Consider the following 22,435-nt stretch of genomic DNA (forward strand, 5'->3'; position numbering starts at 1 on the left):
GAGGGAAGCTACGGGGTAGTGTATATTCCACGCAGGCTTAGTCCGAAGGGTGTCAGTCTCATCCGGACCCCTCTTTAGAAAAAGCCGCTATCATCTGAAAGGGCCCAGAATCAGCCTGTGAGAACAGAAGGCTCCTTAGAGGAGTGGTCACAGGGGCCAGGGCCATCCAGTCCACGATGGGGGCAAGTGGGAGAAGAGAATGTTCAGTTTCTGGGTAGCAAAGGTAGAGGCTGTGAGATTGAACCTGAGCTGATCGTCTCAAAGATCACTTTGGGGGTGGGCTGCATGCACACACTTCAGCAAAGACATTCAGAAGTATAGCGAGCTTCAGAACCCAGGAACTTATGGCTCAGACTTGACGCTGCAAGGGGGTTTCTTAATTCCACACTACCAAGAACTAGAGGCAGTGGATCAGGCAATGGCCTCGTTCCCAGCCTTGTCCTTCAGAGCCCCGACTGCCTTTTCTTGCTGTTCTCACACTTTGGCGCCCAGCCGAGCCCCAAGACAGGGTCCAACAAGAGATCAGCCCAGGGTTCTGGAAACGTCTTTGGCTGCTGCCTGGCCCAGTTAGGTGGCCACTAGGGGGAGCTGCTTAGCTCAGAGTCCTTAACTTCACTCCAAACTTGAACCTCCACCAAACCTGATCTTTAATCTCCCTGGAACTCCTTCCAATCCTGAGTTCCCCTTTGCCCTGTGGCTGGTCCTTGGCAGCCTGGAGGGTTGGGCCCGCGCTGCCAAAAGTATTCCAAGTACTTGTGTCCGCAGACCTCATCTACCTGCTGGGCCATCACCACCCCAAGTCCTCTGGCTAACTGGAACCTCACCCCCTCCTGTGAGAAGCAGGGCACGGTCAGGTGGGCAGAAACAGGGACAGTATGTTCTGGTTGCTATTAGGAAAGCTAGCCTCAAGCTCACCTGACCCCTGCCCACTTCTCCACAGGCCAAAGGTCAGTCCGAGAAAGGTGGCCCTGGCCTGGAGCTCTTGCCTAGGGTGACAGGAGAGAGGTGGGACTCCGGCTTTGTGGGGAAGGAACACAGAGCCCTCTGTGCCTCCAGCCCACCTACCTGCCCATCGCAGCCACAATCTACTCAATGCAGCATGCTCGTCTACAGGGTGATGGAGGCTGCTCATGGAGCCAGCTGCACAGGGACTAACTCTGCCCTTGGTTCTAGGGTAGCGGGAAAGAATAAGAATCTGGGCATTATAGGTGACCTTGGGGACCCCTCCTTCCCAGCTCTGGCACTGTCTGTATGCCTGGGCACGTCTTTTCCCCCAGGTCCTCTGTCAGCACACTCTGGAGGGCCTGCCTCCACTGGAGCATGTGACCTTGAAGGCCCTAGCTGCCAGTGTCCACTAAAAGCTGTTGCCATGACACCTGGTCCATTTGCAGGCAACTGCTGAACAGCCAGATGCTTCCCCACCCTCTACCCTGGCCAGCTGCTGCTAGTCGAGACAGTTGCGGTGTTCTCGCTTGAGTTTCTGCTCTGGCCTCCTGAGGAGGCTGGTTGCAAAATACTCATGCCTGCTGCTAGACAGTGGCTCTCTCGCACCCAATAACTGAGGGTCAGAAAGGACTGGGGAGGGGGGCGTAAGTGTTCTGTCCCATGTTCTGCAGGCCTTTCTCTGGATTAGCCCAGGGCAGCTGCATCAGGGCTCCCCTGCTAAGCAATGTACTGCAGAGGCAATTGACAGGGTGGTGAAGGTGGAGAGGCTGTGGAAGAGAGCATCAGCCTTGCCCAGGTCTGCAGGATGCTGGGCAAGGATGGCATCAGAGGTGCACAGGCTGTTTGTTGTTCCTAACTCAAGCAGGAACAGACGCCAAAGGCTCAGCAGAAGGGAAGCTGAGCCTGGCCCAGCTTCTCTACATGTACAATGGTTACACTCCAAGCCATTGTCCTTCCAAGACAGCATTCCAGAAACAAACATTTTAATGCAGAAAAACATGGTAATTTACAGGTGAATCACAGTGGGGGCCTACAGCAGGCCCCCTAAGAATGAATAGTAAGGACCGGGAGGGAGAGACTGAGCTGGTAAAGGCCATGCCCCTTGCCTCCGCTGCTATTTCCACGTGAGAAGACCTCGGGTACGTTCAGAATAGAAGATAGAGATGGGCAGATAGATCCTTGGAGGGGAGAGAGGCGGAGACTGCTGGTCGCTCTGGTGCCTGCCACCGAATCCAAGGCCATCCCTACTCAGGGTCTGCCCTTCCCTCTCCTAAGGGGCCTGGCAGAAGCACAGCCCGAGTACAAGGGGAGCTGGGGAAGGGGTGACCGGATGGCATCTGGCTTGGATGGAGAAGTTAGCAGCTCAGATGAAGCCACTGCTGGCAGAGCTGGCAGGCCTGGCCGGGAGCTCTGCTCCCAAGGAGACAAGCAGAGTTAGCTTCCTGCTGGCTTGGAGCTCAACACCTCTTACCTGGGGCAGATGCCCCTCAGCTGGAGGCTGGGACACCAGAGGTAGAAAGGAGCCCTTCCCCTCTCCTACTTGGAAGGGTCAAGGACAAACAGGCAGCCTGAGCTCCACAGGCCTGGGCTGGCCACGGTGTGCTTTCTTCACAGGGTGACAGTCTGGGCCTGGCTGTCTGCAGGCACTTCCTCTCTAAGCCTGGTAGGGTGAAGGGGAATGCCCCCACCCCAATTCTGGGTTTTAGCCCCTCCAAACAGGAAAATGAAGTCTTCATTGGCATCCACAGTGAGGGGGCAGGGCGCTTCACCATGGTTGCCTACCTTCCCCAAGGGTGCCAACCTCAAGGCAAGAGGGTACCCTTGGGAGCAAATCCGGCAGCAGGAGGCTGGTCACTTTGGCATCTCCAAGGCCAGCACCTGAGGCTTCACTCTGAAATACTGGTTAAATCGGATCACTGCGTACCTGCCAGGGACAGGCAAGGAAGCGTGTGAGCATGGAGCCTGGCAGCCTACCAAGGATTCTGCCTCCCAGCTCAAGCCCGCCTAGGTCTGGGTGAGTCAACTCTTTGTTTCTGAGACAGGGTTTCTCTGTGTAGCCCTGACTGTCCTGGAACTCGCTCTGTAGACCAGGCTGGCCTCAAACTCACTGAGATTTGTCTGCCTCTGCCTTCCAAGGGCTGGGATTAAAGGTGTGCACTGCCACTGCCCGGCTAGGGGAAAGACAATTCTTAAATTTTCACTATAGTCTCATTTCTTCACTGAGACGGGAGCAATCCTCCTGATCGTGTGCTTGGCATTTTGTTTTTATTATTTTTTAGTCCTGATCTGCGTGTTGGTTCACAGTGGACCTTCAGAACTTTTTAATCTCTCAAAGCTAAACCTGTTAACCCTTGTCACTTTCTCGTCCCAGCCCAGTGACCACTCTGCTCTGTCCCTATGCACGTGACTCTATCATGTCTCAGAGTCCTAAAGCCTGTCTTTTTTTGACTGCCTTATTTCACTCAGCAAAATGTCCTCAAGGTTCATCTGTGTAGCACGTGACCAGATTCCCTTGTTTACAAAGCCAGAACGGTGTTGACGTTCTGTGTCATTCATTCCTCAGGTGACGGCACTTGGCTGCCGTTGGGGCCAATGTTCTAAACAGACTTGGGTGCACAAACACTACTGTGAGCTCTCTCTTCGGTCCTCTGGGACATGCACCCAGGAAGAGGATTGCTGGATTGCCCAGGCGTTCTATTTTTCAATGTCTGAAGAACATTCTTTCCCAGAATGGCTGGCCAGTTTGCATTCCCAGCATATACAGGGGTTCCTGTTTCCCCACATCTTTGCAAATGCTCTTGATTTTCTGTCTTTGTTGGTTTTGTAACATACTCTGATGTGAGCCCCAGTATCTCGGCCAGCACAGTGCTATATGAGGGTGGATGGGGACATAACGGAGGAATTCATTCCTTGCCTGCAAGGACAAAGGGGCCTCATTTAATGGGCTCCCAAGTTGTCATAAGAGTTTGGATATGATCCCTAAGCCTACGGAAGAGGTGGATGTGAGTGGTTCCAGGGGGCAGTGTGGGTAGATAGAATTCACTTGAGTGATTTGAGAAAGACCCTTGCCCTCTGTAGCTCCTTTTTAGTTTTTTTAACTTTATGTGCATTGGTGTGAAGTCCCTTGGAACTAGATCTTCAGACAGTTGTGAGCTGCCATGTGGGTGCTGGGAATTGAACCTGGGTCCTCTGGAAGAGCAGTCAGTGCTCTTAACCACTGAGCCATCTCTCCAGCCCCTCCTTTTTAGTTTTTAAAAATACTACTATTGTGTGAGTGTAGGGTGTGTGTGCCACAGGGCATGTGGAGGTCAGAGGACAATTTTCAGGATCCAGTTTTCTCCTCCCACTTTTCCATGGGTGCTGGGGGTCAAACTCGGCTCACCAGGCTGTGCCACAAACACCTTCACCCACCGAGTTGTAAGGCCTTCCAGCCTTACGCACTGATTCTCCGGCCTGTCTTTATTTGTCCCAGGCTCTGGCTAGGATGGTACCAGCAGAGTGGGCCCTAGTGCTGGGTAGGACAGATAGCAGGCTTAGTGGAGGATGGGAGTACTTTCCCTAGGTTTTGTGGGGCTCCCTTGGGAACTGGGGTTAGGTCAGCTGTGCAGTGGAAGGCTCTGGCATCTTATTTTGATTAGCTTGGTCACATACTAGTCAGGGCCGTGCCTTCTTTCTGCCCCACGCCCATCTTCCCCGAATCTCCCCATACTCACCTGAGGAAGTCAAAACTGATGGTGGAGTACTGGTTCTGTATGAGCGCCCAGAGTGCCCAGAAGAAATGGGAGGCCTGCAAACAGACCAGAGAGGGTCAGCCTACAAGGCCACATCTGTCACAGCCTTCAAGAGCGAGAGAGACACAGCCACCGTGGGTGTCTTACAGAGCTGAACACTGTCCATTGTGGGGAGACGCAGAGGCCAGACCACTGGATAGTACTTGGGGACTCACTACCCACTAGTAAAAGGCAAGAAGAGTCAGTTCTACCCAGATCCCCGCATCCAGGCAAGCAAAACGGGGCTCCATGGACTTTAAGATTCTCCAGGTTGCCTCTTTCCACCCTAGGCTCAAAGAGCCAAAAAGCCATGATTCCCACCCCCACCCCCCAAACTACAATACTATAACCTTCCTAGGCATGGGGGTGCACCCTTAGGGCTTTCCCCACCCATCCCAAGCTTTTGTCATGCAGTTTCTGAGAAGGGTTCTCTCTATTTCCCTTCACATGACTTAGAAGGAACGTAGGTGAGCCAGCAAGCTTGGGGTTGTTTTGTTAAAGGTTGAGCAAGAGATTTGTTCTTAAGGTGCAACAAGGAGGAAGAGGGCCAGGTTTGGGCCAGTGTGGACCAGAACAGGCAATCAATCACAGAAAAGAGCAATTTTGTAAACTCTGTTGTGAAGTGTGAAACTTGGAGCAGCTGGCTTGTGTCCCCATGTGTTAGTAGTCCTAGTGCCCTAGGCACAGTCCAGTGGACACCTGGCATGAGCCATTTTCCTTGGAGAAGTGGCATTCCCAAGTGAATGCCATAACACAGTGTGTGTGTGGAGGGGAGCCCGGGAGGCAAGGCTGGTAATTTATGGGCCAGGTAATGGTAGAGGTTACAAGGGGGGTCTTAGTGCATCATAAAACACTAAGGCTAGCTAGCACAGAGAACCACCCATCCAAACAGATTTGCTGAGTTAGGAAGCTGAGGTCTTTCTTAGAAATGTTCGTCTAGAGAGGTGAGTGCCCAGGCTGGGTGGCATAGGTATCAGGAACATTAAGGGGACATCTGAAATGATTATTCTAAGACTCTTTTTCAGTGGGGTGCAGTTCACCAAGACTGGCCTGGCTAGTCTTAACATTTAACTTGACACAAGCTAGAGTCATTTTGGAAGATGGGATCAAAATTGAGAAAATAACCTCACCAGATTGCCCTGTAGGCAAGTCTGTAGGGCATTTTCGTGACTGCTTTGGGAGGGCCCAGTCCACTGTGGGCGGTGCTACTCCCTAGGCTGATGGTCCTGGATGGCAGGGGAAAGCAGGCTGAGCAGGCCATGGGGAAGAAGCCAGTAAGCAGCGCTCCTCCTAGCCGCTACAGTTTCTACGTCCAGGTTGCTGCCCTGGGTTCCCTGGATGATGGACTTAAGCTGTAAGGCAAAAGCAGCCCTTTCCTCCCCAAGACGCTTTTGGTCGTAATGTTTCATCACAGCACTAGAGACCCTCATTAAGAACCACTGACCCTGGGCTCTGGGTGGGAGACTGGCAGGTTCAAACACTCACCAGAGCGAATTTGTTGACTTGTGCATAAAGTCGCTCCACCTCTCTGGGGGTTGCAGCAGTCCCCTTTTGTGCCTCAAGATAATAGTGCAGCCACTGTAGCTGGATCTCCCGAGCTGGATACCGGCAGTAGTCAACCTCATTCACACCTACAAGGCAGGGGAGAGACAGAAGTTGCTGGAAAAGTTCCTCTCAGGTTTGAGCCCAGGAGTCTCCTACCTTGAGATGTGGGCTAGTCTGGGGAGGGGCCCTGTGAGGGCAGCTGGGTCGGTAGAGGGGTCTCCCCTACCCAGCTGCCTAGGGGTGAGGAAGGAGAGGCTGAGTGGTCAAGGGTCACTGCGAGTGGTGGGAATCCCAGGGCAGGGCCACCATATGCATGTCCCTCTATAAAGTGATGCTTCGGGTCTCGGGCTTGGACCACTTGACCCCAGACCAACCTTCTCAGCTCAGCGCCATAATTCCCTCACCTTCCAGACAAGGAGTTGGATTTAACTACCAGTGTTAGATGTCGGTGCGTGCACTGGCATTTCCCAGGGAAGTGTCCCCCTCCACTGCTCCCGTGACTGCACCCCCATTTGTACCCTTCCCCATCCTAAGTGTTTCCAGGTTGCTTTCCAGTTGCTCCAGTTATGTGTTTGGCACAGGGTAGACCAGGGACTAGAAAGAAGTAGTTTATTTAAGGTGGGAATGGAGCTGGGCCACCGTCTCCAGAGTCTCGCCCTTGCAGGTGAGAAGGCCCAGGTCTGTTACAGGCGGGGTTAGGCTGGACCTGTATCTTCCTACTGCCCAGAGCGCAGAGTCTGCTTGCCGGCTCCTAAAGGATCCAGCCCACGCCTTTGGAGAAGTTCTACTTGACCTTTGCTCTGTGCCCTGGATAAGGACTTAACACCTCTGCAAAGGCCTCCCAGCGGTGACCACTGCCAGGCCTGTGCCCTGCAGGCCAGGCCTCTGCCCTGCAGGCCAGGCCTCTGCTTCAGCTCAGCTGAAGCCCAAACCCTCCCCTCTGATTGCCCTAGAGAGTTGGGCTCTTGGCCACAGGCAACTGCACAAACCTGGTCCTCTGAGGCTCTAAAAGAGATGTGATACATCAACCTGGGCTGGGTTGGTTAGGGGAAGCCCTGGGGGCCAGCCATAGCACACTGGCAAGCCCATGTGCCAGCCTGCAGACGGCCTCCAACTGTGCCCAACTCCAGGGAGGAGTTGTCTGCATGGTCCTATGCCCTGCTGCCCTTCCATGGATGGGTCTAGATTACTATGTCTTTAGGGTACAGCTGCCAAATCTGAGGGAGTAGAAAGGGGGAGACTTTATTTTTTATTTATTTATTTTTTTTTGAGGCTGGGTCTCTCTTTATAGTCCTGGCTGACCTAGAATCAATATATAGACAAGGCTGGCTTCAAGCTCACCAAGATCTGCCTGCCTCCCTCTGCCTCCTGAGCACTGGGACTGAAGGTGTGTACCAGCATACCTAGTCTTGTGTGTGTATCTTAACTCAAGTGTGTGATGGAGGTATTACACCATCTCCATTTTACAGCCTCACAGGGTAGTGATCGACCTGAATCCCACCACTCGTGGTGACAAAACTAGGGTCGAAACTCAGGAGATCAAGTTGTGGGACTACTTTTAACTAGCTCTGCCTAGACATTTGCTTCAGGACACCAGGTAAATAGCTACTTATAGCTTATTCGGTCACATATCTGCATTCAAGGCCTGCAGGGACAATTGCACAAGTTGTGGGCATGAAGGAGTGTTAGCCAAGCTGGTGAGGGCTGTCCCTGTCCTGAGGAAGAGATATTTTCTTATTTTTCTCACCCCCCCCTCCTTTGCTAGTGGATATTGAACTCAGGGCCTTGTACATGCTAGGCAAGAGGTCTACCACTGAGATACATCTATAACTGTCTTTAATTTTAAGATGGGGGTCTTACTAAGTTGCCCAGATTGGCCCTAAACACATACTATAGCCCAGAAAGGCCTTGAACTGGGAACCTCCTGCCTCAGCCTCCCAAGTAGCTGATATCACAGGACGGCACTACTGAGCCCCGCTTGGAAGGGGGGTTCCTTCTTAAGTCACATGTCAGGCTGTGTAGCCCCTGGGACCTAACAGGGAATGCATTTTCCTCATTTGTACCAAACTGCCTGTCACACAAGCTAGCAGAGGGCAAGAGGCGTCCCTTTCTGTGAGCTACTTTAATCTTCGCAAGCAGGCCGTACCCACCTTCCACCCATCAAGCCTAAGCCAAGAACCACTTGTGGTAGATGTGGTGCCCTGTCATGAGGGGACTGAGGTCAGCGTAACTCCCCCTACCTGCGAACTCGTTGAAATGGTTGCCAATGTCGAAAGCCTGGTAGTTGTACCCCGCATACTCATAGTCAATGAACCTCACATGGCCTGCAAGGGAAAGGAGAAGCAGTGAGAACTTTTGTCCCCACAACGCACCCTCTGGTCCTCCCTGATCTCTGCTGCATCCTTCTAGGCCCCTGCCCTCTGTCTACCTGCCTTCCCCATAGCTCCAGGCCTCCAGCTCAGCTGGGTCCTCAGGTTCCCATCTGAAGGCATCTGTCCACAGCATAGCTAGGGACCAGAAGCAAAGCAAATACTTCCTGCCTACCATGTCCATGGTCCCGCAGCCATGGAGTCAACTCACTATAGACTGCAGATCTTTAAAATTTGATCTGAGGGATGGAGATATGGCCCAGTGGTTAAGAAGTACAGGCTACTCTTGCAGACAACCTGAGGTTCAATTCCCAGAACCCACATGGTGGCTCCTAACCAATTATAACCACAGGTCCAGGGGATTCAACAACATCCCCTTCTGGCTTCTTTGGGCACTACATGCATATGCTACATGGGCATACATGCAGGCAAAATAATCATACACATAAAATACTAATTTAGCCCGGCGGTGGTGGCGCACACCTTTAATCCCAGCACCCGGGAGGCAGAGGCAGGTGGATCTCTGTGAGTTTGAGGCCAGCCTGGTCTACAAGAGCTAGTTCCAGGACAGGAACCAAAAACTACGGAGAAACCTTGTCTCGAAAAATCAAAAAAAAAAAAAAAACTAATTTAAAAATTTATATGTATTAAATATGTACAGCATTTTTCCCTTTGTTGTTCCCAAGACAACATGACTTAACACCTATTTAGCTCATATTTCCACTGTACTGGATATTGTAAGTAGCCAGAAGGTACCAGAAGATGCTATATGGATGTTCTATACAAATACTATCTTGCTTATTTTCACTTGTTTTCCGGGTGCTGGGGACAGGGTTCAGGGTCCCACACATGGCAACTCTACCTGCAAAGCTCCACCCACTCTGTTTTATAGGAGACTTGGCATTCTCAGATGTCCCACAACCAATCTTCCATGTGTAAAGAGGGACCCCTGTATGCCCAGGGGAACTGTATTCTTAGGAACAGTAAGAAGCAGGCAATCTCCCCCTCTCTCTCCTCTTCCCCATCCCCCCGCCCTCTCGAGGCTTGGGGAAGCCATGATGTTTTCAAAGGCCCACAAAATCATCAGGAAGCAAGACTTGGGTGTTCTCATGTTGAAGAGCTTCCCAGCTAGGACCTCGAGTTCCTTCTTACAATGTGTCTTTCTAAGTAGTACTTTCCTGTTCCATTTCTTTCTTCTTTCTCACAAATTAAGATCACCGTTAGGCACACCCGTGTCCTCCGTAAAAAAAGGAAAGTCAAAACTCAGGTCTCCTAGTCCTTGTCCTCGGACCCCTGAAGCCAGCAGACCAGCCAGCTGGCCCGCCTCCGGGGCTTGAGGGGCTGTACCTTTGGCGCTGTCATAGATGATATTCTTGCAGAGCAGATCATTGTGACAGAAGACCACAGGGGACTCCAGTTGGGACAGGTGTTCCTTCAGCCAGGACAACTCCTGTTCCAGTACCTCCACCTTAGGGACATCTGCAGAAAGGCTAGGCAGTGGAAAAAAAAAAAAAAAAAAAAAAAAAAAGTTGCAGGTCGGGGGAGGGTTGACTCAGACAGGCAAGCCCTAAACTCCAATCCAGTCATTTATTTACTATAGAGACCTCAGACAAAAAGACAAAAGGCCAGTCCTGAGAGCCCCACTTGTCACACATAAGTGTATCCTGTCCTTCTGGTTCCTAGGGTTACAATGAGAAGCAGGGAATAACCTGGTCAAAAAAGTAGCTGGCAAAACATAAAAGCCACTAACTAAGCCTGGCAGCGGTGGTGCATTCCTTTAATCCCAACACTCAGGTGGATCTTGGTGAGTTTGAGGCCAGCCTGGTCTACAGAGCTAGTTCCAGGACAGGCAGGGAGACACAGAGAAACTGTCTTGAAAAACAACAAACAAGCCAGGCAGTAGTGATGGCGCACACCTTTAATCCCAGCACTCGGGAGGCAGAGGCAGGCGGATCTCTGTGAGTTCGAGACCAGCCTGGTCTACAAGAGCTAGTTCCAGGACAGGCAGGGAGACACAGAGAAACTGTCTTGAAAAACAACAAACAAGCCAGGCAGTAGTGATGGTGCACACCTTTAATCCCAGCACTCGGGAGGCAGAGACAAGCAGATCTCTGTGAGTTGGAGGCCAGCCTGGTCTACAAGAGCTAGTTCCAGGACAGGCTCCAAAGCCACAGAGAAACCCTGTCTCGAAAACAAACAAACAAACAACAACAACGACAACCTCCCCCCCAAAAAACAACAAACAAAAAGTCACTAACTACATGGCATCCTGGCTACTTTGTGAAATGGACAGGGTGAGGAGGGGGACCCAGGAGAAGACAGGAGCGGTGACAGGTGTCACAGGAAAAGAGAATGGGGCCCATGGAGCTAACGGTGAGAGGCAGGACAGACCGCACCAGGGACTCCCGAAGAAAGGCTGTGCTCCTCTAAGATGAGACTCCCCTGTAACAGAAGCTCAGGAGGGACTGGAGAAACAGAGCTTTCTCAACACAGCAGAGGGGTGTCCTGTTGTGGCCCCTCATCCCCGTAGACTATGGTCACAGGGATGTACCGAGGCAAGCTATACACCATGCAATGTCAGAGAAACAAAAGCACCCACAACACACCCTGTGGGAGAAACCTGTTTTGCCATTCCCAGCAACTAATTCCTGTCACCTCGAGTTATGAGTGCTTCCTGTCCCTGGCATCTGCTAGACTAGCTTGAAGGCGGAGCCAAAAAGCACAAGGCTACTTCCACCTACTCCCGTGTCATACTGAAGTAGTGTTGTCTGCCCAGCGTGCCGGGTTGAGAATAGTCTATCGTGGGTCAATCAATGCAGAAGTTGGGCAAGGACATGCTGAACTCAGGTGCTCTGAACTTTGACCTTCAGGTACACAGGTCTGTGTACAGTGAAAAAGCCAAACAGCACAGTCTTTCAAAATTCAAAACTATCCCTGGGAGGGGGGTGCTGGGCCTGGTCTCCACTCCTGTTTCTCTGCCTAGGACAGCAAAGGTTCATAGGAGAAGATGAAAACAAGATGGGTCCTGGCTCAGCTTCCCACACTGGACAGAACTGTCTGAGACGTCCTCACGTTCCCTGTAGAAAAGGAATGCCAAGGGGCTGGAGAGATGGCTCAGTGGTTAAGAGCACTGGCTGTTCTTCCAGAGGTCCTGAGTTCAATTCCCAGCAACCACATGGTGGCTCACAGCCATCTATACTGAGATCTGGTGCCCTCTTCTGGCCTGCAGGCATACATGGAAGGAATGTTGTATACATAATAAATAAATAAATCTTAAAAAAAAAAAATAAAAGGAATGCCAAGGCTAGGGTCTTCCATCCTACAGGACTGGGAAATGGAGGGTCCAAAGGGCAAAAAGCCTCATCCCAGATGCCTCATAGCACGGGCACACCTAGACCCAACACCTCACCCAGCCCACCTACCGTGTGTCCTCATCACAGGGCTGTGGACCCTTGATTTGTTCCCTCAGTCTCTAAGACAGCTTCCCTGAGCCAGGCAGCCCACAGACAGAGTGGAGGGCCAGGTCCACCCCAGCCATGCATGTGGTCCTCCCTGAAGCTACTCTAGAGCTCCTATCTTACTCCGTGACTATCTCAAGATAAAGTCCGAGGAGGATTCCTTCGGTCTGCCCAGTTCTCGGTCTGAAAATCCTGTCACAGCCGGATGCCCACTCCCAGTTCCTGGCCTCAGTCTGACCCTACCTTGCCGCGCCAAGGCCACTTTGATACTCACTATGAGGACAATCCGGGCCCATCTCCAGGGCCCCCTTCAACTTTGGTGTCCCTCCCTGAACATGTGGCCCTCTGCCAGCTTTGTAGCCTTCCATCCTGACAGCACCAAACCCCTCCACCTCTGCAGGGTTGGCAGTAGAGTGGCCATTGCTACCACCCGGAAACATTCACACCCCAGAAACAGTGGAAGGGATGAGGGCTGGGGTCTCTGGAAGGCCTGGGGCTCCTGCTGGAGGAGGAACTGCTGCTTGGCCGTCTCCTTTCAGTTCCCATTGGAGCAGCAAAAGTTCTTTCTCCTTTAAGGGACCAACTCTCGACTTCTCCAGTCCCTTGGCTTTCTACCTTTGCCCCCTCATTAGACCACCCATCAGTAGCCCTCATGATGTCCCTAAGGTAGTTACCAGCCCACACTGCCCCACCCAGGGCCACCAAGTCGCTTTCTGCAATCTCTGACATAGCCTATTCTCCATTCCAACCTACCCACCAAACTTCCCTAAACTGTTCTGTGCTTCAGGGAGGTCACCTAAATGCAGTCCTGGTCTATAAGAGCACTCCCTGACCTGGACTGGCAAAGTCCATTCAGCAAGCACTCTATGGGGATCCCGGTTCTTCTAGCCTGGGTCTCCAAGTCCTAGGACCTGCCCCAGCTTATCTTGTTACCTCTAGTGCACAGCCAGCCCCCTCACCAAAGCTGTCCTTAAGCCCGGCAGACCCCTTCCTAAACTGTAGTTCTGGCTCAGAGACCTTGAGAATAGCAGGCATGGGGGCACATACTTGTAGTCCTAACACTGGGGAGACCGGGAAGTAAGACCATAAGTTCAAGACAGGTTAACTTGAGTTACATGAGTTTTAGGTCAGTGTGGGCTACATAGTAAGACCCTATCTCGACAAACAAACATACAAAACCCAAACACACCTTCATGAGTTCCTGCTGCTTTTCACTTCCATCCTGGCTCCTTAGCCTGGTACCCAAGCCCTCTTTCCTCTAGCTCCCGTTCCCCCCTGCCACGGCCTCCTGAACTCATTGGCCACATGACCCCCTCAGGCTGTCTCCTGAGCTGGAGCAGCCCCCCTCATCTTGCCCTGCCACCTCTGCCATGATGATTTTTGCTGCCCCTTCCTACCGCTGCTTATGCATTACACACCCTGCCTTCTTTTGTGCCAAGTACAGGCATGTTCTGTTTGCCAGGCTCTGAAACTCCTCACACAGACCCGTGCTACATTCACCGTGGCTTTTCTACCGTTGTAATCCCAGTCAGTGTTTGTGAAATGAGGGATTGAATAAGTCAGGACTGTGAGGATGGCTGGAGTCCAAGATGCTCCAGCTCGTCTCCATGACTGCTCGGCACTGTCCTGCTGTGGGCCATGAAAGGCGATTCTAAAGGTTGGGGGAATGAGCCCTTAGAGAGGCTCAAAGAACTTAAGCCTGGATTTCCCCAAGGCCAAAGGCATGACCACAACAAAGGAAGCTGGCCAGCGCTTCACCAAGGGCCTCTCCCTCCTGGACAAGATCTTTCTCCACAGCTGCACAGGAACGGCACAGGACACTCTGATGTCTGTTCATGTATGAGCAGCACCTGGAGACAGCTAGTCCCATCTCGACCTGTCCAGCAGCGGTGCTGGCTGAGGGGACTCTAGTCTTTAGGGGTATGGTAGTCCTTGTCCCAGGATCTGAACGTGGCCAGACAGAGGGCAGGCTAGGGCCATCCTGGGCACTCACAGCACAGTTACTGGGTGTGAGAGTTTAGATAAAGTCACGGGTGTGCGCAAGAGATGGATAATGGGGTCAGAGTTAATGACTGCCATAGAAGAGGTGGGAATGAGAGTCGTCTCTTGTGGACCTCCCTCTCGCCCGCTCTACTGTGACACCGGCGGAAGTCGTGTTCAGATTAACTGTCTGTTTCAAAAACTGCAAGAGAAGACTTTGAATGCCCAGCACAAAGAAATGATAGGCATCGGAAGTGAAGAAACGTGTTCCCTGATTTCATCACCGCGTATTGTATGTATGTCTATATGTCTACCAAAGACATCCAAATACACTTTTTGGCCTATTTGTTTGTTTGTTTGTTTTTGTTTCTTTGTTTGTTTTTGTTTTTTCAAGACAGAGTTTCTCTGTGTAGCTTTGGAGCCTGTCCTGGAACTCACTCTGTAGACCAGGCTGGCCCCAAACTTACAGAGATCTGCCTGCCTCTGCCTCCTGAGTGCTAGAATTAGAGGTGTGCGCCACCACTGCCCAGCTTCAAATACATTTTAAAAGGCAATGCTTGCTGGGTATGATAACATACACCTTTAATCCCAGCTCTGGAAAGACAGAGGCAGACTGATCTCTGTGAGTTCAAAGCCAGCTTGATCTACACAGTGAGTTCCAGACCAGCAGTGTGTGTGTGTGTGTGTGTGGGAGTACACTGTCTCAAAAAAAAGTTGCTGTTTAATCCTTGTGGATGTATGGGAGGTCAGGGGTCATGCTGTTGACTCTTTTCCATGCTTTAGTCTCCTAGGTGTGTCAGGAGTTGGATACCTGCAGGCCAGCGAGCAAAGGGGGAGTTTGGGGGACCCTTCTTTGCTTGAAAGTAGAATGAGGCCGGGAAGGAGACCTCTGCCCCTGGAAAGAGCACTCGATGGAGCAGTAGGTGTGAGAAGAAACAAAACAGGGAACGTAGTTTCCAAAGGCTTAAGAGGAGCCTAGGCGATCTGCAGGAAACGGTGGCTCCCAAGGGCTGGCTGTCTGCCCTACGACCCTTGAGCTCGGCACCTTAGGTTCTCAGAGGCTCTGCCCTCCCATGATTCCAAAGGAAGACAGTTCATGCAGAGTTAAGTCCTAGGAGGAGAAACTAAAGCCTCACACTGACAGCCTGACAGAGAAGCAGAGCAGCCTTAGTTGTCCCTGATCCTGCTTCCTGACACAGTCAGAAAACTCAAAGAGTAATAAGTGCTAGTGTGCAAAACTGCTGCTCTGCATTGCTAAGATGCAGCCAGTGGCCTCCCTCTGCCTGGACTGTGGCTCAGGATGGAAGGTGCCCAGGAGAAACTCCTCCTCCTTGGGACCTGCATCCCTGAAGCTCTTCTAAGAGTTGCCTGGAGGCAAGAGTAGGGGGCGGGGCAGAGACATTGGCAGCCCGGAGCCCTCCCAGATCTCTGTACCTGGGAGTGATCTCATCCTTGACCAGCGTGAAATAACGGTGCATCTTATGCCAGAGGGTGGGCTTAGGCAGGCTGCCATTGGCATGGATGGCGTGAATCTTTGCCATTTCTAGGGCGATTAACCTACAACAGAAATGGGAGGAACAGTGAGTGTCAGGTTGGGGCTTGTCCTCATGCCCAGCCCCTCCTGATCAGAAAGGGTTTGGAAGGTTCTTCTGGGTACTAGCCAGTGGGCCACGTGTGGGATCTCACCAAACAAGGTCTCGGCAAAAGGCAGAAAAATGCAGTGAGACCTTTAACCATAGCTCCTTTTCTAGTCCCAGAGCCGGGTCAGAGAAAAGCAGATGACCATCCCCGCTCCCACCCCAGGCTAGTGGCTTGACCTTCCCCAGCCTTCCCATAGCTGCCCCTAAGAATTCTGGGGTAACCAGGCATAAGGGTAGTACCCAACCCCCAGACTTTGTCCCATCCTCTGGAGAGGCGGCAGCAGGTCCCTTTCCATGAAGAGAATAGTGGGTGTTGTTGCCAGACAAGGAGGAAATGTTAGCTTTTTATCAGTTTGGCCAAGGTGGGGAGGCTGGCCCAGGGCAGCCCCTTCTGACACCACAGGGTGAGCGGATACCAAGGACGCAAAACAAGCCAGCCTTCTATCTTCAAGTTCTCCTGCAGACATTATCCAAGGTCCTGGGGGAGGAGTGGGTAGCAGGGAGGTCTGCTGGGAGTGAGAAGGGGTGCATAGAGCACTAACTACCGGAGAGGGAAGGACCCTGATAAGAGCCCAGCACCAAGGCCAGTGCCAAGGTCAGCAGAGAGGCTGGGGTCCCAGCTGGGCTGCGGCAGCCCTCCCTGCTCCCATTCAACCCTAACTGCCTGCCAAGCCTTTGGTGTCCAAGCTTCTGCCTGTCGCTAGAATAATAATCACTAGGAAGGACAACAAAGGCCCTGGTTGTTTGAAACCTTGTTACAGAGCTGTCCTAAGGCTACTCCTCCTCTTGCGGGGACTGGGAAGGGACCAGCCATACACCATCAGGATAATGGCAATTTCAGGCTCCTCCTCAAGCCTGCCACACTTCCTCAAGGGTGGAGGGCCATCAGCAGTTAGAAGGTACATGGAGGTCAGAGGTCCTGGGGTAGGTGAGAGCCCACCAAGGATCTTGGAAGACCAAAGACACAGACCTGAGGCCCAGCCCTAGTCTTCCTTCCCTAGGGAGACACTGAACAGAGCCATTCCTTGAATGTCAAAAGGGCTGTAGTGTGAATAGCAATTGAAGTAACTTCAACACTCAGCATTTTCCTGCAGCAGAGCCTCAGCAGACCAGGCAGGGGCGGGCTCAAGAGATATGGGATGTGGGGTGGGGGTGGGGTGCTTTCCTGCAGGTCCCCTGTCACTGTGACAGGATGGGGAAAGCTCCAGCCTGGGAAAGTCACCAAGCAAAGGCCTTCCTCCTACACCCACCCCAATTTCTGGCTCTCCCCCAAACACCAATTTCTTATTATGGCACCTAAATCCCCCTTCAATCTTTCTGACAGTGGTAATTGTTTCCAGAAAGAGGATGAGTGACGGCATGAGGTTCACAGAGGCAGAGAGCGACTAGGAGTGGTGGGGACCTGCCAGTATTTGAGCTTATTTGCACAAGACTAAAGGAGGAGCCATGAGAAAAGCAGGGCAGGGTCCCTTGTACCCCGCTTTGACCTCATTTCTCAAGGTTGGGTATACTCAGCTTGACTGCCAATGACCCCTACATAGGTGGACACACCCTTCACACACATACATATACACATACACACACACACACCCCAACGCCAGCTATAACACAACTCAAATACAATGTCCTGAGGCCCCAGCAGTCTCAGAGGCAGCACTGAAGAGTATGGAGGGCCGGCCATGTACACAGAGAGCTAAGTGTGCTTGGGTTGACTTGGGGGGCGCAGCTGAGGAGACATTAAAGAGCTAAGTCTACCCCTAGGTGGGCATTACTGCCTTCAGCATGCAAGAAAAACCTCCTTCCTCTTGGGTTGGACACAGCAGATGCCAAGCAAAGCACCTGGGGAGACCCTGCACTGTTGCCCCCAGCATCAGGAGTAAAGCTCAACTTGCCCATGCCTCACTATGATAGCCTGGTGGCCTTCATCTGTGTGGGTCATGACATTGGGGAGGAAAGGATACTGACTGACCGCACTTCCTGGCCCAGTCCGCACAGAGAGGGTGGTGTACTGGGGGCTGTTTGGTTCTTCCTCTTTTGGGCCCTATAGTAGTAGTCACAGGGCTTGAAGGTTAAATGCAGTTCCTAGGCCCCACATATCCAGGTATTCACTGGGGACAGGGCCCAGTTCTTGTGGGCCTTCTCAGTTGTACTCCAGATGTGGGTCTTCACTGTCAGGGAACCCAAAGGGCTCTCAGCTTAAGGGGCAGGGAGAGGCTGTCTCCAGCTTGCTAAAGTCAAGTTTGCCCTGGATTGGGCTGTTTGTCTTCACACCTTCCACTCTCTGCAAGCGATGGGAGGGAAGCTGCTCAAGGTGGCACACACCTTTGCTCCCAACACTTGGGAGGAAGAGGTAGGTAGGCCTCTTTAAGTTGAAGCCAGACTGGTCTACATGTCAAATCCCATACTAGCCAGTGCTACATTGAGACACCCTATCTCCAAAAGTAAGTAAGTAAATAAATAAATAAGAAAAAAAAAAAAAGACAGAAAGATGGGAGGGGGACATCCTGTGTGCCTTCGTAATTTGGCTCAGATTTATCTCCAGGGCTTCTAAATGTTTCCATATCTAACACAGAGTGGATGGAGGTTTGAGATACAGGGACAACAAAAACAACAAAAACCTGATGTTTGTTACAGTTTTGGGACCCCCTTTGTTCCCCTGGAACGCATCCTTCTAGTGGACACCACTGTGAGGCTATGGAATGTTGCAGTCTCCAAGAAGAGCATATCAACAAATATTTTCAAAGCAATATGGAAACACGACTTAGGACTCTCACAACTCTTCTCCATGAACCCCACTGCACACGGAAGAAGCCATAGCCTCAGGGAAAATGGCGCATAGTGCCTTGTACCCTACTCACCTGAAGAGCTGGGGTTCTCTGATGTGCTCCGGTCCCAGGGCCACACCCTGCATGTACTCATAGCACAGCCCGTTCTGAAAGGTGCAGTAGAGTTTGGGGGCACAGCCGTGTGCTCGCAGCAGCTGGAAGTTCCTGACCTCATTCTCCCGGTCCACCAGCAACTCTGTCCGCTCCCCATACACCCGGACCAGGACACAGTCCCGCATGTCCTCCTCCACATAGCAGGCCACTAGCTTGTTGGTGATGCCATCTTTGAAGCGCTAGCATGGGGAGAGGGGAGCTATGGGTGGAAGGATGGGGTACAATCCTCGGCTCTCTTCCCAGAGCTTCAATCAAAGCAGAGTGTGTGCATTTGACAACTGAACACAATCCCACACCAGCCAGCACTATCCTCTGCCTGGGAGTAAAACACAAGGCGGGAGGGAGGTGGCAGCCCCCGTGAGCCCAGGCACACTCACTCAGCCTAGATCTGCCTCCAGGGCACAGGATTTGGCAGAGTGGACACGTTCACACTAGGTAGTGGGTAAAGCTCCTCCCCACTTTCTCCATCCTGACCTGAAGGAATCACCACAGGCGAGAGTGGCCAAGGAGGGCTGGAAATCGCCCAGACAGCTGCCTCTTACCAAGGCAGGCAAGGGCTCTCAGCTTTATCTCTTGCTCCATCCAGTGGCAGAGGGATAAGGAGGGTACTGAGGTTGGCACTCATCCCAGGGTTCTGGTGGCCAGAGGTCATTGAATCTCTGAATTCCACACCAAACGAAACAGGAGACAACAGAGTGGGAACAGTCTCTGGGCATGGCGATAGGGAAGAAGGAACCATGAGCTAAAGTTTTATGGGCACCACATGACTGTTGGATGGGACTTTAGAGGCCACCTGAACCCACTCTGGGTGAGGAAACAAGCCTAGTGAGAGTACGGATTAGTATTGCTATCTAGTGCTGGATTTAATCTCAGGTCTGCCTTGCTCCTGACTAGGTCTTCTGAAAAAAACAAAAACAAAAACAAAAACAAAACGCTACCACACTCAGCCCAGATTCTCCTCAGAGCTGTGCCTTCCCCACTAGGAAGGTCTGTGACATGGAACCCTACCCCTCTGCACCTTCCTGCGCTGGCTTCCCAGGCTCTGGGCGGCTGAATAGATGTAAAGATCATTTCTAAGAGAATGCAGGACTGTTAGGGAGTGAGCTAGGGGCCAAGGTGAGCAGCTTTGCCCACAGGTGTGTGTGGGAGAATGAATCCAGCTGAGGTGGAAAGACAATCTGTGGGGGTGGGGGGTGGGGAGTGTTGCTCAGAGCTACCCTGAGGCCATGGTGAAGGTGTTTGCTGTAATTCCACAGGGCTGGTTCCTGGGGTTCAGACCCCTTAGGGCTTGGCTCTCATGATAGGGTGAAGCAGCCCCTCAGGGTGTAGGGGGAGATTTCCTTAAAAGTTCGTGCCTCCTCGGGTTTCAAAGTGGTTGAGTTCGCACTTCTGGGCAACTAGGGGACAAGCTCTCATCGACAGGGGGTGGGGCCGCACGCACAGCATGCTGACAGTGGGCAGGTCAACCTCAGGCTGCGTGCTTTGGGAACCCCTGGAACAGGCGAGTGCGGAGGGTCCAGGAAAGCGTGAACCTAGCTTTGCATAGGGATCAAAAGAGATGGAGAGCTAAACACATATACAAACCACGGTCCAAAACCTTTCCTGCGCAACAGCGGCGCAACCCTGGGACCAACACTCGGAAAGATGCACTGACGGGAGTCCACGCAGCCCCGCTGCAGCCCAGGCAGGGCCCCATCCCCGGTCTCGCGCCCGCTCGGCTACCTTGGTCCTAACTTGCTCGGGCTTCCAATGCGGTCGCAGCTCCCGGATGAGGCGCAAGGCACCGGGGAGGATGTCATCCTGATCCACCACGACGCCGAAGCACGGGACGGTTGCCCTCGGGGTCCCTGGTGGCTCCCAGTAGCCGGCGCTGGCCGCCGCCTTCTCCTCCATGCCCCATGAGCACTGCGGGCAAGGCGCCTGCCTCCGCAGGTAAAAGGGCGAGCACGGCACTGGAGCTGAAGGGGGCACAGCCATTCCCAGCAGCCCCACCCCCTCGGAGTCGCCGCGCCCGCGTTAGCCCCTACGGGGGGGCCCTGAGAGGGAGTGGGAGTGGTCGAGGAGGGGCCAGGAAAAGTCCATGACTCATGAGCGAGCCGCCCGCTCCGTTCGCCGGGGCCCAGACCCGCAACACAGCTGGCTGGGGATTGCCAGGGTCTGCCGCGACGTTGACATCACGGGCCACAGCAACGCCCCCTGCCCGCCCCGCCCCCTCCTCCGGGCGAGTGCAGCCTACCGTCTCCAGCAGCCGGGGCAGTAGCTACCTGGAGCTCTGGGTGGGAGTGATGCCCCGCCTCAATGACGCAAAGGGTGGGACCTCCTAACGCCCCGCCCCAGGTCCCTGTTTGGGCAACCCAGTGCGGGATGACCGGTTTCCCGTTGGGGCCCACATCCCTTCGCCAGCTCTTTCCCGGTAGCCTAGGGTAGGGCTCGTCTTTGTCCCCACCTTATCCTGGAATATGGAGATTGACTGCTTCCAAAGAGTGGGCTTTGGCTTGCCCTCAAATCACTGGACCCCTGGAAAAGGTTGGACTGCATCTCTAAGGCCTCCAGGCATCGCTCACCACCACACACATTCTGTGGAAAGCCACTTGGTGCTGGGGTGTGACTGTCCCGTAGGCAGACTGAACTCAAACTGAACATTCTCCAGTATCTTATGAGTACACGGGCACTCACTAAATAATCCTTAAATCTTCCCTGTTCTGAGAGGCTGACTGGGCACACATAGTAGGCACACATAGTAGGTACACAGGCGCCTGTAGCCCAGTGCTTTGTTGAACAAAGAGGTGATCAAAGGCCTTGCACAACCTGTGGACCTAAGTGCACGTGGAGTAGCTAATGGCACACACAGATCCTGGCGGACTTGCTGTGGAGAGGAGACTCTTAGATGCAATGCCAGCCTTCGGAAAGCCCCTCTCTTAGCCAGATGTTCCCCTGGTCACCTTCAGGGCAACCTGTATTAGCTGCTAGCCCCCTGCTGTAGCGCAACCTGGACTTGCCTTTCGTTGCTTACCATCTCATACTGCTGCACTTGAAAAATGCCCCCAAAATGGACGTTTCTGTGTCCCTAAGTTGTCCTTTTGACCTATTCAGGAACCTCTCAACCACAAGGCCCTTTGATTCTTGCTGCCCAGAACCCAGGTCTTCTGGTACAATTTCTACGCAATGCCTCTTATGGTGGGCACTAGCCCCACGTGGGGCTAGTCAGCACTTGAAACGTGACTGCTGTGGCATTTTGTGTAACTTTAATCTTAATAAGGATGTAAATAACCATTTATAGCCACTATACTGGACATTGTAGCAGATGACAGAGGAGGGACCGCCTGCTTGAGGTCATGAAGCCCCAGGGTGCCAGAACTGGAAAGGACATTGCCTCCAGCTCTTTCTTTTGCAATAGGCAAAGCAAACCATGCTGGGCAAGGGTTCACAAACAGTGGAAGGCCAGACTCTTGTTCTCAGCTTCTCTGCCAGGACTTTGCAAATAGCTCTGCTATGCAAATACCACCTCAGAGAAGCCCTGGGACCCTTAGCCCCAGGAGAGTGAAATCCAGACACCAAGGGCTTTGTTGGTACCCAGTGTTTTATACTTTTTGGTCAGCAGAAGGATGAGAAGCTACAGGTAGAGGCTGCTTTCTCATCCCCAAAACTACACAGCCGGCAGTGGGGGGTGAGTGGGAGAAGAGTCATCAGCCTGTGGTGTCCTCAGGCCTGTGTGTGAACCTGACCCTAACCAAGGTGTCTGAAGCTCTGTCCCTGCACCAGCTCCACTCGCTCACATGGAATTGAGGT

The 22,435-nt window shown here is 52.7% G+C and overlaps 1 protein-coding gene across 2 annotated transcripts; it reads right to left on the reverse strand.

The window, feature by feature from the left end:
- Positions 1–1,911: 1,911 nt before the first annotated feature.
- Positions 1,912–20,888, reverse strand: Etnk2 (ethanolamine kinase 2). 2 transcript variants are annotated; one of them, XM_057769879.1, is made up of 9 exons: positions 20,883–20,888; positions 20,369–20,604; positions 18,566–18,825; positions 15,502–15,624; positions 9,977–10,119; positions 8,501–8,584; positions 6,201–6,346; positions 4,659–4,732; positions 1,912–2,869 (listed from the first exon to the last, which is right to left on the reverse strand). In XM_057769879.1, exons 2-9 carry the CDS (start codon positions 20,537–20,539, stop codon positions 2,797–2,799), a joined length of 1,074 nt encoding a protein of 357 aa, XP_057625862.1. In that variant the 5' UTR covers positions 20,540–20,604; positions 20,883–20,888; the 3' UTR covers positions 1,912–2,796. The 2 variants fall into 2 exon arrangements, with proteins under 2 accessions (XP_057625862.1, XP_057625861.1); XM_057769878.1 differs by lacking the exon at positions 20,883–20,888 and having other exon boundaries at positions 20,369–20,844.
- Between the last annotated feature and the right edge of the window lie 1,547 nt (positions 20,889–22,435).

Source organism: Chionomys nivalis, chromosome 5, assembly GCF_950005125.1.
Source record: "Chionomys nivalis chromosome 5, mChiNiv1.1, whole genome shotgun sequence".
Classification (NCBI taxonomy): Eukaryota; Metazoa; Chordata; class Mammalia; order Rodentia; family Cricetidae; genus Chionomys; species Chionomys nivalis.

Bases quoted from the DNA above. Each gene is read 5' to 3' on its own strand.
- Etnk2 (XM_057769878.1), bottom strand. From the start codon at position 20,623: ATGGCTGTGCCCCCTTCAGCTCCAGTGCCGTGCTCGCCCTTTTACCTG. The intron at 18,826-20,368 runs GTAGCCGAGCGG...TCCCCATGCTAG, and splicing joins CCGAGCAAGTTAGGACCAAG to CGCTTCAAAGATGGCATCAC. The intron at 4,733-6,200 runs GTGAGTGTTTGA...GTCTGTTTGCAG, and splicing joins AAGTCAACAAATTCGCTCTG to GCCTCCCATTTCTTCTGGGC.